General features: G+C 42.5%; 1 protein-coding gene across 2 annotated transcripts in view; it reads right to left on the bottom strand.

The window, feature by feature from the left end:
• The window catches only part of LOC108702550 (unconventional myosin-Id-like), a 36,292-nt gene that overhangs the window by 547 nt on the left and 15,029 nt on the right, over positions 1–20,716 (bottom strand). The window contains exons 6-22 of one of the 2 annotated variants that reach the window (XM_018238084.2): positions 18,687–18,782; positions 17,974–18,090; positions 17,101–17,304; positions 16,771–16,916; positions 16,325–16,437; positions 16,044–16,045; positions 15,398–15,568; positions 12,337–12,407; positions 11,899–11,973; positions 11,533–11,665; positions 11,263–11,429; positions 10,947–11,154; positions 8,427–8,650; positions 8,212–8,344; positions 7,934–8,038; positions 7,354–7,467; positions 3,967–4,124 (exon numbers count right to left, since the gene is read on the bottom strand). In XM_018238084.2, the coding sequence (XP_018093573.1) occupies positions 3,967–4,124; positions 7,354–7,467; positions 7,934–8,038; positions 8,212–8,344; positions 8,427–8,650; positions 10,947–11,154; positions 11,263–11,429; positions 11,533–11,665; positions 11,899–11,973; positions 12,337–12,407; positions 15,398–15,568; positions 16,044–16,045; positions 16,325–16,437; positions 16,771–16,916; positions 17,101–17,304; positions 17,974–18,090; positions 18,687–18,782 (2,237 nt within the window). Of the gene's footprint in view, positions 1–3,966; positions 4,125–7,353; positions 7,468–7,933; positions 8,039–8,211; positions 8,345–8,426; positions 8,651–10,946; positions 11,155–11,262; positions 11,430–11,532; positions 11,666–11,898; positions 11,974–12,336; positions 12,408–15,397; positions 15,569–16,043; positions 16,046–16,324; positions 16,438–16,770; positions 16,917–17,100; positions 17,305–17,973; positions 18,091–18,686; positions 18,783–20,716 lie in introns of those variants that run through there. The other variant, XM_041578638.1, reaches the window with a different exon arrangement.

Below are 20,716 nucleotides of genomic sequence, written 5' to 3' on the forward strand. Positions count from 1 at the left end.
GCCCAGCTCTCCACTTACATCGTGAAGGTACAGGAGACTGCAGGTATTGGGTGGGGCCAAGTTATGCCACTGTTCCAATTGCCTCTAACCCTTCTATTGCTCCATATAAACCTATAACTCCTCTTATTGCTCTTTATACTGCTCCCTATAACTCCTCCTATTGCTCCATAGACCCCTCCCTATAACTCCTCCTATTGCTCCATATACCCCCTCCCAAACTCCTCCTAATTGCTCATATACCTCCCATAGACTTCCTCTATTGCTCATAGACCTCCCTAATTGCTCCATATACTCTCCTATACTCCTCCTATTGCTCCATATACCCTCCTATAACTCTCCTATTGCTCCATATACCTCCTATATACGCTCCATTGTCCAAAATACCCTACATATATCCTCTATTGCTTCCATAAATACCCTCCTATAATCTCTATTGCTCCATATACCCCTCTTCCTATAATGCCTCCCTATTGCCTACTATAACCCTCCCTTTAACTCCTCCTATTGCTCCATTTCCCTCCCTATTAATCCTCCTATTGCTGCCATATACCTAGCCCTATAATTCCTGCCTATTGGCTTTACATCATATTAGGTCGGTTAACCTATATCTGACTCAAATGATGACTTTCAATATATAACTATAACAATAAAGTTTCCTATTGTGAGCAGATCTAGTTATAACTATCATATGCGCCATATAACCGGCCAGTTCTCCATATATACTCCTCCTATTGCTCGAATAATAACCCTCCCTAATCTAACCTCCTATTGCTCCATATACCTCTGGCCTATAAGTCCTCCTATGCTCATTTATAACTCCTCCTATAACGTCTCCTATTGTCCATATGACCCCTATAACTCTTCCTAATGCGCATCCCTATATATTCCTTCACTATTGCCTCCATATACCCTCCTCTATAACTCTCCTATTGTTCCATATACATCCGATCTTTTAAGGCCTCCTATTGTCCCTCCAATATAACTATTCTCCTACATAATAGCTCATATATCCTATTAACTCCATATATTGCTCAATACTCCCTTCAATCATATACGCTACTCCCTCCTATATCTCTATGCTCATATCCCTTATATAACTCTCCTATTGTAATAGCCTCCTATAATTCTCTGCTTGGCATCCATATTAGACCTCCTTATAGTTCCTACCTATAGACTTCGTTACTAAATTGCTCGCCCATATTACCCTCTATTGCTCATATACCCTCCCTATAACTCTCCTATTGCTCCATATCCTCCCTACTAATCTCCTATTGCTCATATACCCTCCTATAATCTCTATTGCTCCATATACCCTCCTATAACTCCTCCTATTGCTCCAATATACCCTCCCTATAACTCCTCCTATGTGCTCCATATTCCCCTTCCATACTCAACTCCTCCTATTGCTCCATATCCCCCCTATAACTCCTCCTATTGCATCCATATACCCTCCCTACAACACCCTCCTCCTATTGCTCCATATTCCCCTCCCTATAACTCCTCCTATTGCCCCATATAACCCTCCCTATAACTCCTCCTATTGCTCCATATACCCCCCTATAACTCCTCCTATTGCTCCATATACCCTCCCTATAACTCCTCCTATTGCTCCATATACCCCCCCCTATAACTCCTCTTATTGCTCCATATAACCCTCCCTAAAACCAAAGCTTATTTTCCATTGAGAGACTCTTGCCCCACATTGCACATTGCTTAGTCATTGCTCCCACAGCAATGACTAAGACTTAATAATGAACACAAGGTTCAGCTGTGCCATACTCAGACCTGTTGCAACTTCCCTTGTTACACCAGCTAGGAAATTGTACAAGTGACACACTGAGAGTAAAGGGGAGGCTAATGTAGCAAGTCAGTGACAAGTCTGTACAAGGTCTGCAGGCTCTGGTTCCATAGACTGGCCCCTGAAGAAAACCAGACAACTTCAGATTCACAGAATTCTAGCTGTCATTCTATTCACGTATTTATATGATGTCATCATTACATCATCCCCTGTCATTGCTGTAATTCTGGCTTAAGCAAAGACAATTTAAAACTCTTACTGAGTGTTGGAAAGAAAGCAAGCTGGTAAGTAGAGACGGGGAGCGTTGTGGTGAGACAGAGGTGTTAGAGACCCAGTTTAGTAGACTAGAGAGGTTCATTTAGAGATCTTGCAGCAGTGAATGGAAGGAATGGAGCACCCTGTATACTATTAGTAAGGATAGGGCTGCTCAACAGAAGCCCTGGGGCTGATCACAATCCTCTAAAAGGTTTTTTCAGGCACTATTTCACCCAAGTGGTTCCTGAATCTTCTTTTTATGACATCGCCATTTTAACCATAATCTGCGCAAAAATAAATTAGCATAAACATAAGTATAAACTGTTTTAGGGAAAGGGTAAATGACTGATGGGAGTTGAGAGCCACAGAGGAAGACAAACATATGAAATGAGGAATGACAGGTAGAAATCTAGTAAATCACAGGGGGTAAATGGCAAGAGAAACTGCCCCCGAGGCTCGTGTTACTCACAAGAGGTAGAGACAAGAGGTTCATGGCAAGAGGGGGAGGTTAAAGCCAGAGGCAGATGCAGCGCTGGGAGAACTCAATGCCCCCTGTTTGTCTCAAATCCAAGAATGCTCCCATCATGGATCTATTCAGATGCTGATGATGTTGTCATAGCAACCTTTTTATCTGCTATAATGAAAAGAGATGCAAATCTAATAGACTGCAGGAGAGTGAGTATAAGAATGATTGGAAGAAAGGGCTAAAACAATGTACAAGGCATGTGAATGGGAATAGAGTGTGTGCACTTGTGTGTACAGGGGGGATGAAACAAAGGATGAAAGAGAAGCCGAGGGAAATGAGACAGAGAGAAAGAGAGCGCAGCTACATCAGACGAGACAGGGAGAAGCTGGAGAGTGAGAAGCAATGGAGATTGGAAGGACATGTGAATAGAGTCCTGCGTGGAACCAATTTGTTAAACCCGAACCCGACCTGCGACCCACATACTTACCCGCTTGGACCCACTACCCAACCCAACCCGCAAGTACCTTATCCGCAACCCGATAGACAGAAAGTGCTGTCATTGTAAACTGGAAGTGACATCATTAGAAGTAAGCGTGATCAGGAAAAAAGGAGTACAACAGGAAGTGCTGTCATTGTAAACTGGAAGTGACATCATTAGAAGTAGGCGTGATCAGGAAAAAAGGAGTAAAACGCGCTATTGAGAAGACCCGCAAACCCGAAGAACCGCCAACCCGTGTCTATACCCCCTCCCGAAACTTCTATCTGCAACCTGCAGGGTGCCACAGGTTTTTGCAGGTAATCCAACCGCTGCAGGACTCTAGCTGAGATCATTCTGCTTCTCTCCCTTTCATGTCTTCCTGCTCAGGCATTGCCCCTCTACACCTCCCACCGCTCCCCAGAACAAAATAGGGTAGGCTTTTAGAACAAGAAACGAAATATAAAGAAACCAGGGAAGGTAAACTCCTAAAAGAGTGGCCATGTAGATGACTGAAAGGGCAACTAAAGGCTCTATTTATTCCTCTGTGGCCTCCCTCTTCCTCCTCTGCATCCAGGACACAACAGGGCTCATTTGTAAACACTAGGCAAATTGGCACCTGGGCAGTAACCCATAGCAACCAATCAGAGACAGGCTTTTTTTTAGACAGCTGCAGGTTGAACAATGAAAGCAAGCATTTGATTGGCTGCCATGGGGGTTACTGCCCATGTGCAGATTTTTCCAATATTTATAAATGACTAATATTTCCTGCCCAGGTATATCCGTACCCTTGTACTCTGGAAGGGACCAGCTGGGAATTTCTGGCCCAACAAACCTATGGCTTCCATTGACCGTAATGAAGACACCATTGTTTTTATATAATCAAGATAATGGTTTCATATGTAGATAATGGACAATGTAGTTGACGTGAAGTCAAATGGACGTCATGTGGCCAAAGCCAGTTACCCTCACCTTTTGAAATGGTGTGCCAAGACTCCAACCAGCTCCCCTATCCGGCTCTCATAAGGTCGTTGGCCAGAACATCCCAGGCACACAATGAGGTCTTTGTTGTCCTTGATGTGGAACACGACCAACTGATCCTTCCCACTGGTCACACTGATGCCTGACACCTAGAGACGGCACAGAAATGAATACAATTCAATTAACAGTGTCATAAAGCAAGTTTTTTCTTTATCGCATCAATTCTCATATCCTGTACTTATGTTTATTGGTTGCCAGGGGGGGGGGTCTATGACCCTAGTAATCAGATGGAGGAAGGGACTAATTAAAGGAGACATACATATGTGCCAGTGCACTACACTCTGAATATAGGTGTAAAAAGTTCTCCAAAAACCCTACTAGTCCCACCCATCTGTTCAACTTCCTGCTGTCTCCTTTCCCTTTCCTACCACTGTAGGATAGGAACCAATCAGCAGCTTGGCTGAACAGACAGGAAACTGCGTGACTGCAGGACTGTGATTGGCTATCCTCCTCCTACTGTGCATCTGGCAGGGACCATTAGAACACGCCCACCCCTCATCTACAACATGCACATGGCTCACAGCAGATCTTTAGGGAGCTCCAATAAATAGGCTATTTAAAGCTAATGATCCTTTTTAGCCCAGAGCGAAACCAGCACTATATATTATTTACTACTTCCTACAAGGTTGGGTGGGGATTTTTACTTATGTTATATGTCTCCTTTAAAATAACACAATTAAGGCCACCTGCAAATTGCCTCTAAGCAGCAATATTAAGACTTTAAGCTTGATTGGGGTGGCTAAAGCCTGCTGGGAGATGTAGTTCAGCAACATCTGAGGACCAAAACAGTAAAAAATAAATAACACTTTAAACAGTATATATTTCCCCTTTATTTCTCATTATGTAGAGAAAGCAATTTCCTCTGTGATTTATATTGTACTGGGTGCAGTCAGTGTGAGGAGAAACAGTATGGCACCCCCTGCTGCTTCCATAGGCAGCCGACATGTATAAATAAATAGAGTAGGAGGTGAGGGTGCACAAGAGAAAATACATCAAATTAAGCAGAAATCTGCATGGAATAAAGAAAAGGCAAATAAGAGGAGGGGAAGGAAAATGGGGGGAGTAGATGAAACAGAAGGTGAAAGGAACAGGGGGTGGATAATCTCAGCACGAAAAAGCTGAATGAATCCAGAGCTGGACCAAGCATCGACTGATCCCGTCTCCATGGAGATCCCCATGGAAACAACTCCCCCCGTCCCCCCGATTGGGCTCTCACAGACATGGGATGCTCTTTCAGGCGGAGACGTTGAATGCAGTTGGGTGTAATGAGAATGAATGTCGCTCTCATTCTGCCGCATTCTCCACCATCGTCTCTTCCTTTGTATTTGTAGCAGTGAAAGGAGTTGAGGTTGGAAAAAGCTGAATGAACCTTTGTGTCCGAGTGAAACCCACCTAACGGCTCAGGTGAAACTGTCGGGTATATTCCCTATTGTCCTGCAGCAGTTGCCCTACCTTTTTGCTCCTAATTAGTGATGTGCAATTTAATTAGACAGGCGCGAATTTGCAGTGAATTTCCACGAAAATTCGTCAGTGTAAAAAAAATATTTGGACGTCCATTGACTTTAACGTCAGCATCAAAATTGACGCGAGCATCAGAATTGACACAGGCGCCAAAATTGCTGCAGGAGTCAAAATTCGTGTTTCACAAATTTTTCGCTGTTTTGCGAAATTCGCAAATTTTCTGGTGAAATGAAACGGGACAAATTCGCCCATCACTACTCCTAATCCATTTCCTTAATACACCCCCCCATTCCTCACTTGACTGACAGTTTAACCTTGATTCCCATTTAACCTCTTCACCTTCATTAATTTCCACCACATTTGCTTCCATAATTGCATTGCACTGATTCAGCCCATAACACTTGCCCCCCCAATCCCTATTGTTTCTTCTTTGTATCTCTCCAGGATTAATGTACTCCTATTAATGTATACTGTATATACGTCAACAACACCCATCACCTCTAAATATTTATGCACTTTAATAATTCCCTTTAGTGCTCCTCAACATGACTTAATCTGTTCTGTTCTAAGGGATTGACCTGGAACTCCCTGTCCATTAAGATGGAATGTTCCATGTATGATATTGATCATAAGGACAATCAGCCCAGGATAATAATATAATATATACTCTAAGATCTGGGCAAGGGCCTGGACATACCAGCAAAAGCTTAATTTACAGGAAGCATCTCCTGACACTTCTCTGCTCAGCTTCATCTCTCATGTCACATTGATTTGGATTAGAATGATTGTGACCTTACACTTTCACCATATACACTCTAAATTCCATTTAGTTTTGTTCATTGTACACCTTACGACTTAATGAATTACTTGTAGGGATTCACCGAATCCAGGATTCAGTTCAGGATTCTGCCTTTTTCAGCAGGATTCGGATTTGGCCGAATCCAAAATACTGAATTCGGTGCATCCCTAATTACTAGAAAGCCTTTAATGAAACCCTATAAATATGTTCAAAAAAAAGCCATCAGTGCTAAGGTGATATATTGCCTTAAAGGATAAGTAAACCTTTAAAATATGTGAATGTAAAATTGATGAGGGGGATATTCTAAGCACTTTTGTAATTGGCATTCATTGTTTATTTTCTTTTAATTCCAAGATATTAAGGGATACGTGTGCTGTTAATATGAATGAATTTTGTTACAACATCGCCACCTGCTGGTCAGTTTCCCACCAGTCTGACCAGCAAGTAGTCAAGGAAGGAAGTTGTCAGGAGAAAGAAAGAGGCTGCTCTGATGTTCTTCTGCTCAGGAAAACAATGAAACCTTTCTCACATCTTTCCTAAGCAGAAGAAAATCAGAGCAGCCTCTTTCTTTCTCCTGACAACTTCCTTAACTACTTGGAATCTTGGAATTAAAAGAAAATAAATAATGAATGTACATTGCAAAATTTCTTAGAATAACACAATAGTCAATTTTGCATTCACGTATTTTAAATGTTTCCTTGTCAGACCAAGGTTTCAGACACAATTAGTTCAGTTAGTTAGACATATAATGGCCTTCATCATCCTTGCTTCCTGGCAGGAGCAATACCAATGTAGGCATTCATTGACACATATTACATATTAGAATGGGATATTCTATACAGGCAGAATAATGACTAGATGTTGCCATGCTGCATCTTCTTACCAGGAAATATTAACCAATCCTGCCTGATGATCCCCAGCTGGGGCAAAGGAGGATTTGAATAGATAAATGGATGACTAGTGGGGTGAAATGAAATTGGGAAGAGTGGCTTGTGGGGGGCCCTATAATGTCTTGACCATAATATAACCCCAAAACTGTCTAGACCTGTATTACTTACATTATAAAGTGGAGTGCTGGTCATTACTTTATACTCCTTCCCAGGATTCATCTTATATAAGTGTCGGTCAGTGATAAAGATGGCGCGATCTTGTACCTTGTTAAACCTGTTGACCTGCAATAAACAAAAGAAACAAGAAAACCCAATAACTCTCAGAGAATATCGCCCACCAATGTACACTGAGCCACATAAACACAATAGAGATAGAGAAGCAAGAAGAGACTGGCAGCCACTTACCAGGAATACCCAGAGTCCCACTGCCAACAGATACACAAGCTCAACAAATGTCTCCCATAGGAAGAAAAAAACCCAAATACTAGAGTCCTACATGATTATAAGGATACGGGCACCCACTCTCGTCAATGCAAAGAGACACAGACCCTCCAGACGTTGCAACATAGAGACACATACACCAACATTTAGATCAACAATCACAGCCAGCAGAGGGTACACCAGATAATGTGATATTATCCTTTACTTAACAGTCATAGTGACTTCCAGAATCCAAAGCACAGGATAGGGCAGTGTTGAAGGTTAGTATCCAGGCCACCATATATTATCCTCTCCAATGTGTGTGTACCTTGCTCGCATGGCAGGAGAACAGAACCTGCATGAACTTGTCCTTTCTCTGGAGCTCACTTGAGCGAGACACAAACAGGTGAGAATTCCGTGTGTTTTCTTGATTCTGTAATGAGAACAGAGTGAGGTAGGTAAGATGTCCTGGTCATGGACAAATGGTGCAGAGCAATCTAAACCAGGCAGGCAGTTTCCCAAACATAGAAGAGCAATGGTAAGAGGTAAATGTGGTTTAATGCTTTATTCTACTGACAGGTCCACTCTGGTGTCCCTCATACTCACTGAGGCCAAGTAGCTTCCTTTCCAGCATCTCTGAAGTCCCATATCCACTCTGTGCCCTTTAAGGTTCTCAAAGGGTATTTCAAAGGGTATTTCTGCTGGAGGCAAACTCTTGATTATCTGGTACCCTCTCCACCTGAAGAGAAAGACACAATCAGACTTATCATATACCCCCTTGGTGCCTTCTAAAACCTAGGGGGCTCCGACACACACCATACCTGTTGTAGATGTTCTGCAGAGCCTCATGGAAGCGCCGCAGAACCCTGGGTGGAGTAGGCCATTTCACATGTTTCCCATAGTCTCGACTGTTCTTTACTCCGTTGAACCTGTGCATGACCTCACGCAGGTAAGACTTCACCTTGTAGCGCCTGTAGTACCGAAGGATTGTGCGGCCAGCCCGAATCCTCTTACACCGCCGGCGTGCAAGAGTCCCCCTCCATACCTGTAACACAGAAAATTACAAATGCTACCGACGGAGTAGGAACTGTTCACATCAATATATCTGTATTTGTGTACAAACAATGAAGCTGCCATGTTGCTTGCTTGCCAATAACATAGATGCTGAGCTCAAATAATTTCTACTTATAGCTGATTCAGAGAAAGGTTAAAAAAAATTCACATGAGAAAATGATGCCATAAAAGCAGCGACACTGACCACTTGGCTTTACATTTTTGCTTTTTTTCAACAAGTGGACACCCTCCCAACTATGTGTTTACTTGTAACCTTCAGCTTCCATTCACTCCTTCATAATTATATGTAATTACAGGTGTTGCTTGAATTTCATCCAGTAGGTTACCAACCTGCATCAGAGTGAAGCTTCAAACAACCCCTTGCCCAAAAGGATTTTCAAACCTGCCCGATAGATTTGTGGCAGATTTTCGGCTAGATATTGGTAGGATTGCCACCTGGCTGGTATTTTACCGTCCTGGCCGGTAAAAATGATGGTTGATCCCAATGTTATTAATAGGGAAAAAAGATAACAGTGTAGGAAGGCCGGTATTTTTTTCCAGAAAAGGTGCCAACCATGGATATTGGTGAAGCCCCATAAACTTGCCAATAAGCTGCCATCTGATCTGGTCTCTGCACATTCTGTTCCTTGTGATGTTTTAAATAACAAGGGGCAATACCAATTGCCTGGTCAGTTGTAATTGGAATCCTTTAGGCCTATGGCACCTGATGGTTCTGCCCACTGGGTGTTGAAATGCCCATCTATGCATTTCACTGGCCTCCACTCAAGACAGACGGATGCACTAGCAAGTAAGTAGAGGATGTGGGTGTTTGTATGTAAAACCAATCAAATATCATTCATTATTCTTCAATGAATTCCTTTCATTAGAACAAAGAAGAATTCTGCATTTTTAGTAATCCTTGTTTATGCACTTTAACATTTGTCCACTAGAGGTCATTTTATAGTGAATAAAACACCCGCTCTTGTAAAATATTAGGATATTTTAAGTTACCGAGGAGTTTCATGACCATATAAAAGCACGAGTGATGATACACAAATTTCAGTGAGTCATGTGACAGAAATGACATCAGAACTCACCGTTTATAACTGATGACATCAGAACGTTTATAAGGATATAATTTACAAGATATTCATGGCTTTTGTGTATTATATAGTGAATAAAGTACCCCCTTTTGTAAAATATAAGGATATTATAAGTTACCGAGGAGTTTCATGACCATATAAAAACACGAGGCCGAAGGCCGAGTGTTTTTATACAGGTCAGGAAACTCTGAGGTAACTTCTAATATCCTCATATTTTACAACTGGGGGTACTTTATTTATTATAATACACAAGTTTCAGTGAGTCATGTGACAGAAATGACATCAGAACTCACCGTTTATAACTGATGACATCAGAACTCACCGTTTATAAGGATATAATTTACAAGATATTCATGGCTTTTGTGTATTATATAGTGAATAAAGTACCCCCTATTGTAAAATATAAGGATATTATAAGTTACCGAGGAGTTCCATGACCATATAAAAGCACAAGGCTGAAGACCGAGTGCTTTTATACAGGTCATGGAACTCCGAAATTACTTTGAATATCCTATATTTTACAACAAGGGGTACTTTATTTATTATAATACACACGTTTTAGTGAGTCATGTGACAAAATGACATCACTACTCACCGTTTATAACTGATGACAGCTAGGGATGTCGCGGACTGTTCGCCGGCGAACTTGTTCGCGCGAACATCGGCTGTTCGCGTCCGCCGCAAGTTCGCGAACGTCGCGCGACGTTCGCCAATAGGCGTTCGCGTCAAAATCGTTCGACCATTCGATCGCTAAAATCGAACGATTTTCGTTCGATTCGAACGAAAATCGTTCAATCGAACGATTAAAATCCTTCGATCGTTCGAATCGAACGATTTTCGGATGTTCGAAGTTCGCGAACTGTTCGCGAACTGTTCGAAATTTTTGCCGGTGTTCGCGAACGGCGTTCGCGAACACATTATCGGCGGTTCGCTACATCCCTAATGACAGCACTTGTCACCGTTTATAAGGATATAATTTAGAAGATATTCATGGCTTTTGTGTATTATAATTGCATATTTGCATATATAGATGGGAATGAGGTGCCATCAATTATCTGAAGAAGGCCCTAATAGAAGCCCAAACGTTGCTGCTCTCGTTCACTGTCAGTAACACCACAGCGGTAACATCAACTGAAAGAACAGTGAGTATAAAGAATATTTAAGCCTGTTTGTCTCTGGTTTCACCTTTTGCAGAAAGAGGATTATTCTGATCAGCATCTCACTGCGTCTTTCCTCCAGGGAAAACAAAGTGCGTGGCGTGCGGATGAAGATCTTGGTTTTGCCATAAGCCGCATCGTGATTTAGGCCGCAGTCTACCATGAACCTTTCCGCAGCGATACGGTCTGAAGGCAGGCTGTGGTTTGGCCAGGTCAGAGACGATATTAACTTGTACCTGAGCAAAACACATCTTCATAAATACAATTAGCCCATTTCAGAGCTAGAGATTGCCTTGTACATATAGTGTAGCTACTAACAATACGAGGCACAAGAAAAAACAAACCTGTGGAGGAATTTCTCGTACGATTGGCGATATGCAAATCCGGCTCTTCGGACCCTGACATTCTCCAGTAAACCCAGGTATTCCACTTGGTGCCTACACCTCACCTCATCGAATAGAGCAGGAGACTTCTTCTCGTTTGGTTTAATACAGCGAACGTAGTACGGTTCCTGAAACGAGTTAATATGGCAGTCAGGCCTCTTTCCCACCCAAGTGGTATCTGGATGATGTCACACATACATAAACGTTTCATAATGATGTCAGGGGTCATACCTTGGATGCCAGGTTGTCTACCAGAGCAATCATGGAGTTTTTGAAAAGCGTGGCTGCCGTAAGCGGTCGCTTGGTGACCTCAGTGATGCTGAGCTTCCCTTCTGGCCACATGGCCTTCAGAACTGAGTTGGAGCTGAGGAATGAAAATAATAAAACAGCTGTCAACTCATTTTCTGCTAATATTTGATTTTTGAGGACCTCTAAGCTTTAGAAACTCAACAACAGCCCACAGCAGACTAAGCATTGCAGTATCACCGACACGCTGCTGGGGACACATTTGCAGACCTGGATCATTACTGTTATAGGACTGGAACAGCAAACTCATTATATAGAATACAGCATTTCATGGCCTTATGAATCCTATACCTGTTAAACATCAGTCTCTTGAAATCCTGGAAGAGTGTGTCCTTGTTCTTATCAATAAATCCCACCACCGAGTAACTGTCACAAAAGAGAGAGAAAGGGGTACTGTCATAATGGATCCAAAGTTGATATGAGCTCAGGATAAACAACATCTATCATAATGCCCTGACATACTGCCTCAACAGAGTGATATGGAAGCTCCCATTCTTATGTATAAATGGAATTACATGGAGAAGGAAGACTCAAGGTATATATATAGATATATATATATATATCTTAGAAGATGGACCCGCACTCCTTTATTATAGTGAAATAAATCGATGTGCTTTATTCACAAATTCATCTCCAACGTTTCGGTCCTCTCTGTGACCTTTTTCATCATACTAAAAGATCATTTAAAGGTGAGCGACCCCTTTGAAGGGCACGGCACAAAAAACTCACACCACGTCTCCAGCGTAATGACGGATTCGGAAATCTCGGTTATATTCCAGCGCTTTATCTGTGGCACAGACCTGCAAGATTCGAAACACAGAGGAGAAGGGACGTCAGTGAGACTGTTAGGAGAGGCCAGTGTACATACAGTAATCCAATTACATTATAAAGGTATGGGATCTGTTATCTGGAATGCTTGGGACCTGGGGTTTTTTGGATAGTCTGCTACAAATTGTTTAAACATTAAATAAACCCAATAGGGTGGTTCTGCTTCCAATAAGGATTAATTATATCTTAGTTGGGATCAAGTACAAGCTACTGTTTTATTATTACACAGAAAAAGGAGATCATTGTTAAAAAATTTGATTTATTTGCTTGATGAGAGATGGCCTGCCCGTTATTCGGAGCATTCCGGATAACAGGTCAGGGATCCCGTACTTGAATTGAGTTATACCATTAAACTTACATCGACTGTTTCTTTGTTTAGTTCCAGTAATTAGAATGCAAGCTCCTTGGACATGGACCTCCTTTTTTCACATATTCTCCTGAAGGCACAGTGGGGCTCATTTATAAACACTGGTCAATTTTGCACCTGGGCAGTAACCTATGGCAACAATCAAATGTTTGCTTTCATTGTTCAACTGGTGCAAATTTGCACAGTGTTTATAGGTAACCCCCAGTTTATGTTATAGTTAGGGATGCACCGCATCCAGGATTCGGTTTGGGATTCAGCCTTTTTCAGCAGGATTTGGATTCGGCCGAATCCTTGTGCTTGGCCGAACCGAATCTGAATCCTAATTTGCATATGTAGATTAAGGGAGGGAAGGGAAATCACATGACTTTTTGTCAGAAAACAAGGAAGTCAAAAAAATGTTCCCACATTTTCCTTTCCCAACCCTAATTTGCATATTTAAATTAGGATTCGGTTCGGTTTTCCGCCGATCTTTTATGAAGGATTCGGGGATTTGGCCGAATCCAAAATAGTGCATCCCTAGTTATAGTACATGTGCCTTTTGGAGCAGCATGACTAAACAAATATATACAGCTGAGCAATGGTCCGGCTACGACAAAAATGGTTGCTTAAGCAACCTGGCAGCCATTTTGCTTCTATTAAACATAAACACCCCCTTTCTGTACCAATTAGGTAGAGAGCAAGTGTAAAACACCACATGAATCTTCTATTTTACACTTGTATTAGCTGCTTTCACTTTACCTGAGGTAAAAATACCTGAAAAAAAGAGTTTTATATTTCACAGCTACCTGCAAAAAGTATTTCATGGCTTTGTGTGGAGAGTGGAGACCATACAAATGTTTCAATTGTTTTATAGGAGTGACTTTCACTGGGGCTGGGTTATCAGACTCTCCACTTCAGACAACGGACAAATAGACAGAGAGGCCACACAGATGAGACACAAGTGCAGCAGCGTTAACAGGCGACATGAAGCACTGAGGGCTTGGTAACAGTCTTCAGACAGCCTCGATCAGGTGATCCCACAGACCTGTTCCTATTGGCTAGACATGACATCACTTTCTGAACAAGAGTTTACCTCAGACGCGCGCACACACACAAACAGGCCATAGGTCTGAGAAAAGGCAATTAGACACACAGGCCCCGTGCCATTCACACTTACTTCTCCTCGCTGCAATACTAACAGCGACTAGGCCTGTTATGAAGCTTATAAATGCAGAGAACAGTAATAAATACAATGGCTGCTATTAAACCACCGAAAAAAAGGACATGAAATATGTTGATCCCTCACCACGTGGAACAGGTGCAGCAGCCCCAGACCCTCAGCTTAGGGAGCGGATAAACCAGCAAAGTACAAAAAGAGGGGTATCAGGCGGCTCAGGAAGCCTCCACAAGGGCCGCCTTAAATAATGTTAAATAAAGATAATGTTTATTGCAGATTCATTAAAAAAAGGAACAGTATCTCCATTGGCCCAATGTGTTTTCACGTAGTCATGGGCTAGGGCCAATGGAGATACTGTTCCTTTTTTAATGAATCTACACAGTGTCGGACTGGCCCAACGGTATACCAGGAAAACTCCCGGTGGGCCCAGGTGTCAGTGATCCCTCCGTGCTTCTAAACACTAAACCTATTTTATAGTCATTCCCTATTTCTTTGTGGGAATAAAAATGCTTAATAATGGAAGAATATTGTAAGTAGATATAAAAGACTAGGATAATAAAGTGGTTGAGTGAGGAGAGAAAGAATTAATAGTTTGGAAAGTGGATCTAAGGTTTTCTGGTGGGCCAGCGGTCTAAGGTTTTCTGGTGGGCCCGCGGCCTAAGGTTTTCTGGCGGGCCTGCGATCTAAGGTTTTTCTGGTGGGCCCACGGTCTAAGGTTTTCTGGTGGGCCCGCGGCCTAAAGTCTTCTGGTGGGCCAGTGGTCTAAGGTCTTCTGGTGGGCCTGTGATCTAAGGTTTTCTGGTGGGCCTGCGGTCTAAGGTTTTCTGGTGGGCCCGCGGCCTAAGGTCTTCTGGTGGGCCAGTGGTCTAAGGTCTTCTGGTGGGCCTGTGATCTAAGGTTTTCTGGTGGGCCTGCAGTCTAAGGCTTTCTGGTGGGCCCATAGTCTAGGGTTTTCTAGTGGGCCTAAGGTCTAATGTTTTCTGGTGGGCCCGCGGTCTAAGGTTTTCTGGTGGGCCCGCGGCCTAAGGTCTTCTGGTGGGCCAGTGGTCTAAGGTCTTCTGGTGGGCCTGTGATCTAAGGTTTTCTGGTGGGCCTGCAGTCTAAGGCTTTCTGGTGGGCCCATAGTCTAGGGTTTTCTGGTGGGCCCGCAGTGTAAGGCTTTCTGGTGGGCCCATAGTCTAGGGTTTTCTAGTGGGCCTAAGGTCTAATGTTTTCTGGTGGGCCCATGGCATCCCAGTCCGACACTGAATCTAATATAAATATTACTTTATTTAACTTTATTTTTAGCAGCCCTTCTGGAGCTTCCTGACCACCTGATACCCCTCTTTTTGCACTTTTGCTAATAAATACAATGCCCCTCTGACAGGACCATTTAATTAACATTAATACATGGAAGATAACAGGCATTGTGCACAGACGCGGTGCGGCAACCATCATACCTTCCTGCTTGAGTAATGCGCATGTTTCCCGAGTTGTTTGTTCAGCGCTTCGAGGAACATGTCGTCCGTCACCTTCCCGACATTCATACAGGCGTCGTCCAGCAACGCAATGATCCCTCGGTGCTGCTGTTCCACCAGGTCCACAATGATCTGGTTGTCAAAATAGTCAATCTGTGGAGACACAGGGGGCACGGGGGAATAGCCAAGGTGGTTGAGCTTATGTAAAATTGGAACTGTGTGCCTATATTTTTTCCTATACACATACTTGTGTATGTTTAAAGGAGAACTAAACCCTAAGAATGTATATGGCTACAAATGCCACAATTTATACACTGAGCTTATTGCACGAGGCTAAAGTTTCAGCTTGTCAATAGCAGCAATGATCCAGGACTTCAAACTTGTCACAGGGGGTCACCATCTTGGAAAGTGTCTGTGACACTCACATGCTCAGTGGGCTCTGAGCAGCTGTTGAGAAGCTAAGTTTAGGGGTCGTCACTAATTATCCAGCAGAAAATGAGCTTCCCCTGAAATATAAGCTGATGCTACAGGTTTGATGATTATTAAATTCTGATGCTAATTGCACTGGTTTCTATGCTGCCATGTAGTAATTATCTGTATTAATTACTAATCAGCCTTATATTGTGACATCTCTATTCTATATGTACTGTATATTGTGAGTGGCTCCCTAAGCTCAGTAAGTGACAGCAGCACAGAGCATGTGCAGTGAATCAGCAAAAAGAAGATGGGGAGCTACTGGGGCATCTTTGCTTTACTGCTAAAGGGTTGTGTGCCTTGGGCTGGTACAGAAGCACAAAACATAATGTACAGAATTTCTACCTACTTCTTTAGTTAAGCTTTAGTTCTCCTTTAACCATTAACCAAGGATTCCTTACAACTAAGATACACATTAATTCCATAATTACTCACGTTTCCAGGGAATCCCCTCTCTCTGATATTCCGCCTGTTCCTGGGTAAGTACAAGTTGGATGAACAGCTGCTGTAGCTTCTCATTGCAATAATTTATGCAAAATTGCTCAAAGCTAGAAAACAAGGGCAGATATGCCTTCAATTTCTACATGACTGTCCAGTCTCTGGGCCAGACATTTTGATATGGGCATTTGTTGCCATGTAACTGTGGACTAGAAGTCAAATGAATGGATACTGCATACTCGGTTTTTAACACGTTTAACTCAATCCTAGAAACCAGAACTGAACTGGAGCAAGCCTACCTTGTGGGCAATTAGTAAACTACTTGCTGCTATAACTCCCACTAAGCTTATCCAGTCTTTATTAATAATCTCACCAGAAAACGTGTATATTCAGCTCTTTGGCATTTCATTGTCACGGCAATGCCTCTTCTCACTGCACCTCACCTGTTATTATCGAAAATTTCAAAGCCATATATATCCAGCACTCCAATCACCGTATTCTTTCCGTGCAGAGAGGCATCTTGCTGTTTCACATCAATAACGTCATTTATCCGATTCACAATCCAGCAAAACAGACGTTCATAGATGGCCTGGAAAACATCAGAAGATGGTTGTATAATGGGTTTTATGTTGCAGGACATCTTTAGGCTCCATAAAGGTGATACTGACTCTACCTTATCTTGTTGCACCCATTGTCTATTTAATGGACTTATCTACATACCAATCTGACAAGAAGCCATCATGAAGCATGTAAGGAGGACCATATTTTTTTACCTTGGCAAATGCATCTCTGCCATAATTGGCTTCTTTCTCAGTATGCTGCTTGTCTATGACATCCCTGCCCGTGGCCACCGTTCGGAAGAGAAGGGCTTTCTCTACTTGTTCAGACCGGGTGCCCAGAAGGTCTGCCACTATTGAAACGACTTTACCATTCTCTATTAGTGGGGTGTCCTCATCCACAACAAACTTGAGATTCCCCTGAAATTGAAAATGTGAAAGAAATTGTTAAGCAAAAAAGAGGTTATTGATTTACACCATAATCCATAGATTCCTCTATGTATACCTGCAAATGAAGAGACAAACAATGTCCTTTGTTTATTGTACCCATCAAGGAAGCAAATATGTGCCTCCCTAGGGGCAAATTGATGCAAAGGGAATTAATAACCTACACCTCCTACTATCTGTGTAGGCTTAGTCCTGCATGGCAGAAGCCACTTTGTGTAAGTATTAGTTCCCATGGGCTGTGTCACCCTAGATCAGGGATCCCCAACCTTTACAACCCATGAGCAACATTCGGACGTAAATGGAGTTGGGGAAGAACACTAGCATGAAAAATGTTCCTGGGGTGCCAAATAAGGGCTATGATTGGCCATTTAGTAGCCCCTATGTGGATTGTCAACCTATATTGAGGCTCGGTTTGGCAGTGCAACTGGTTTTTATGCAACCAAAATGTGTCTCCAAGCCTGGAATTCAAAAATAAGCACCTGCTTTGAGGCCACTGGGAGCAACATCCAAGGGGTTGGAGAGCAACATGTTGCTCACGAGCTACTGGTTGGGGATCACTACCCTAGATATTGGGGAGACTTTGCTTCCTATAGGTAACTATTAGGACCAGGCCCCTGATAAAACCCAATATCTCATACTCACCAGGTGCAGAATGGCAGCCAGAATTTTGTACACTGTCTGAATCTCGTCTGGTTTGAATCCAATCACTTTCATCGCCTCAGCAACCTCTTTAAATTCTCCCGCGTCATTATTTGAAGACTAGGAGATCGACAAGGAGGGAATGTGAGCTAACATATTATAGACATGCCTTGTAGAATCTATGGTTTAATACAGAATTGAAAGCTTTTCAGCAGACTGGGGTAAGGCATGAAACTATTTGCCATATACCATTCTGTTAAAGGCTAACTAAACCCCTTATTATCTAGGGTCCCTGTAACATTCACTAGGCTCCGTTTCACCAGGAGACAATCAACTTGCCTCTCTGTTTTTAAAGTTTGGCAAGAAATCCATTAACCCTTAAATAGAGCATACAAACTCCTCCTTGAGCTCAGGACTCCATTACTGAAAGGCAGCAACACTAACCACTAAACCACTGAGCCACTGTATATGGTATTTCATTTAATTGTCTCAGTCACGGGGCTGCTGATTTATTCAAAAAGGTCCAAAATGGGCACACCATCCCTGTATATCTAAATCATGCATTCAGTATACTTTATGAACCATGATGCAGACAATAGTGTGAAATTCTGTTTTTATGTAACTTCATTATAATGATACATTTCTATTGCCCATTGCAACTACCCCCTCAGTACTCATTTGAATTACGTTGTGATTTAATTGAGGATGATTCTCACCTTGAGCTGAGCGAGAGAGCAGGTGTAGGCGTAAGAAGAGATATCCCTCTGTAGGTGGAGGGAGCGAAGGGTCTGCTCGGGGGCACCTAGAATCATCTGTAGGAGAATCATAACAGTATCCCAAGTGAATATTGTGTGAAGCAAGTACTCAGCTGTAATATGTTTAACAGTAGCCCTTAAAAGCAAATGCTGGACTTTTACTTAGTAATGTAGAGTAAAAAATATAGAGCAAAGCTTCCATAACTCGATACTTAAAGTGAAAGCTGCAAATAAAGTATCACTGGTGCTCACTGGTGTGTCTGTCCCAGCAGATGGCCAAACTAGCATAAATGTCTCAAAACCATCCTTCCCTTCTTACTGCCAGAACAGGAATATGCTGCCATTATCATTCCTGATTTTATAAGTACATCCAATTACTATTATTATTGTGGCATGATGTATGATATACTATAGAAAATGAATGGCTGTCACCCACACATACAGAGACTGCAATAGGACATGCACATATGCTCAAGGCTTTTTTTTCTGTACACATGGTGCTATCAGTGGATTTGTCATGATCTGTTTATTCTTTTTCAAACAAAAGAACCAAAGGCTGGGCCATTGGCCAATTCATCCTTCTTTAATTCTCTCCTCCCTTAATCTTACGTATAGTAACATAGTAAGTTAGGTTGAAAAAAGACACACGTCCATCAAGTTCAACCTTTTAACTCTATTTTAACCTGCCTAACTGCCAGTTGATCCAGAGGAAGGCAAATAAAAAAAAAACCCCATTTGAAGCCTCTCCAATTTGTTTCAGAGGGGAAAAAAATCCTTCCTGACTCCAAAATCAGATCGTACTGTTTTTTATAAGAAACCTGAATGTGTGCAGTAAATTTCGCCCTTCATTTACTGCTGTGGATAGGAATTGTCAGACGGTCCCCAACTGCTCTGCAGGGAAACAATCATACTTATGAACAGCAGGGGGAGCCCCGTCTTACTTCCCAGCCAGGCAGAACTCAAGCAGCTTTGTTTGTTTCCCTGTAGAGCAGTCGGCGACCGTGTAGAGATTTGTGTTGGATTTTATTTTTATCTTCACTGACCTGTCTCACGCACCTCCATGTCCAAGTTTTCTTCATACTCTTCAGAGTGGAGTGTGAATGAGAGTTGATAAAGATGGCTAGAGGAAGACAGAGAGCTATAGCAAAGATTGAAGTTAGGGAAGAAGAGAGAAGGTTGGTTAATGAAAACAGATAGATAGAGGAGTCAGGGGCGAAGAGTGAAGATAGTGTGAGTAAAATTGCAAAAAATTAAAGTGCAGTCACTGAGAGGTTGAAGTAGAAGAGTGTAGATAGGGAGGAAGAGAGAAAGAAGGCTCAGGTTAGAGAGAAGAGAGAACTGGAAGTCAGTAGTAAGAAGAAGAAGAGAGAAGAAAGAGAAGTCAAGCAGATGCAAATAGTGGGCTGAGAGTGACAGTAGGCAAAGGAGAGAAGAAAGGCACAAATGCAAAGAATAAGGTAGAGGGAAGTGAGATAGAAGTATATGCCCAGCTGTTTTATGACAGATGTGATCCAAACAACAAAGCTCCTATACAATACTATTGTGTGTTGCAGTAGTGCACATTACTTGATGTTATGTGTTTCAGGGCCCGAAGGCACAATTTGGAGTGCGGACCAAGGAGGAAGCAAATAGGCAAACACAGTTCGCGGTACAATGGATTAGGCAGAAGAATCGTCAGTTCAGGCAAAGGTCGGTCCAGGCAGCAAGGTTTCGTGGTCGAGGTTTCAGGCAAAGGTCAGTCCAGGCAGCGAAGAATCAAGGTTGAGGTTTCAGGTAAAGGTCGAGAATCAAGAATCAATAATTAGAAAACACCCAGGAACTCTAGATAGAAGAACCTATACTCGGGCACTGAGAGAACCTTCTGGCGACCTTAAATAGGTGGATTTTCGCGCCAAAACGTGCTAGATGATGTCACAGGACGTGCGCCAGAATATGCGCCAGCGTCTGCACGTTTTGGACGCCAGCGTCTAAAGGATGCGCCAGCGTTAATA

Source organism: Xenopus laevis, chromosome 9_10S, assembly GCF_017654675.1.
Source record: "Xenopus laevis strain J_2021 chromosome 9_10S, Xenopus_laevis_v10.1, whole genome shotgun sequence".
Lineage (NCBI taxonomy): Eukaryota > Metazoa > Chordata > Amphibia > Anura > Pipidae > Xenopus > Xenopus laevis.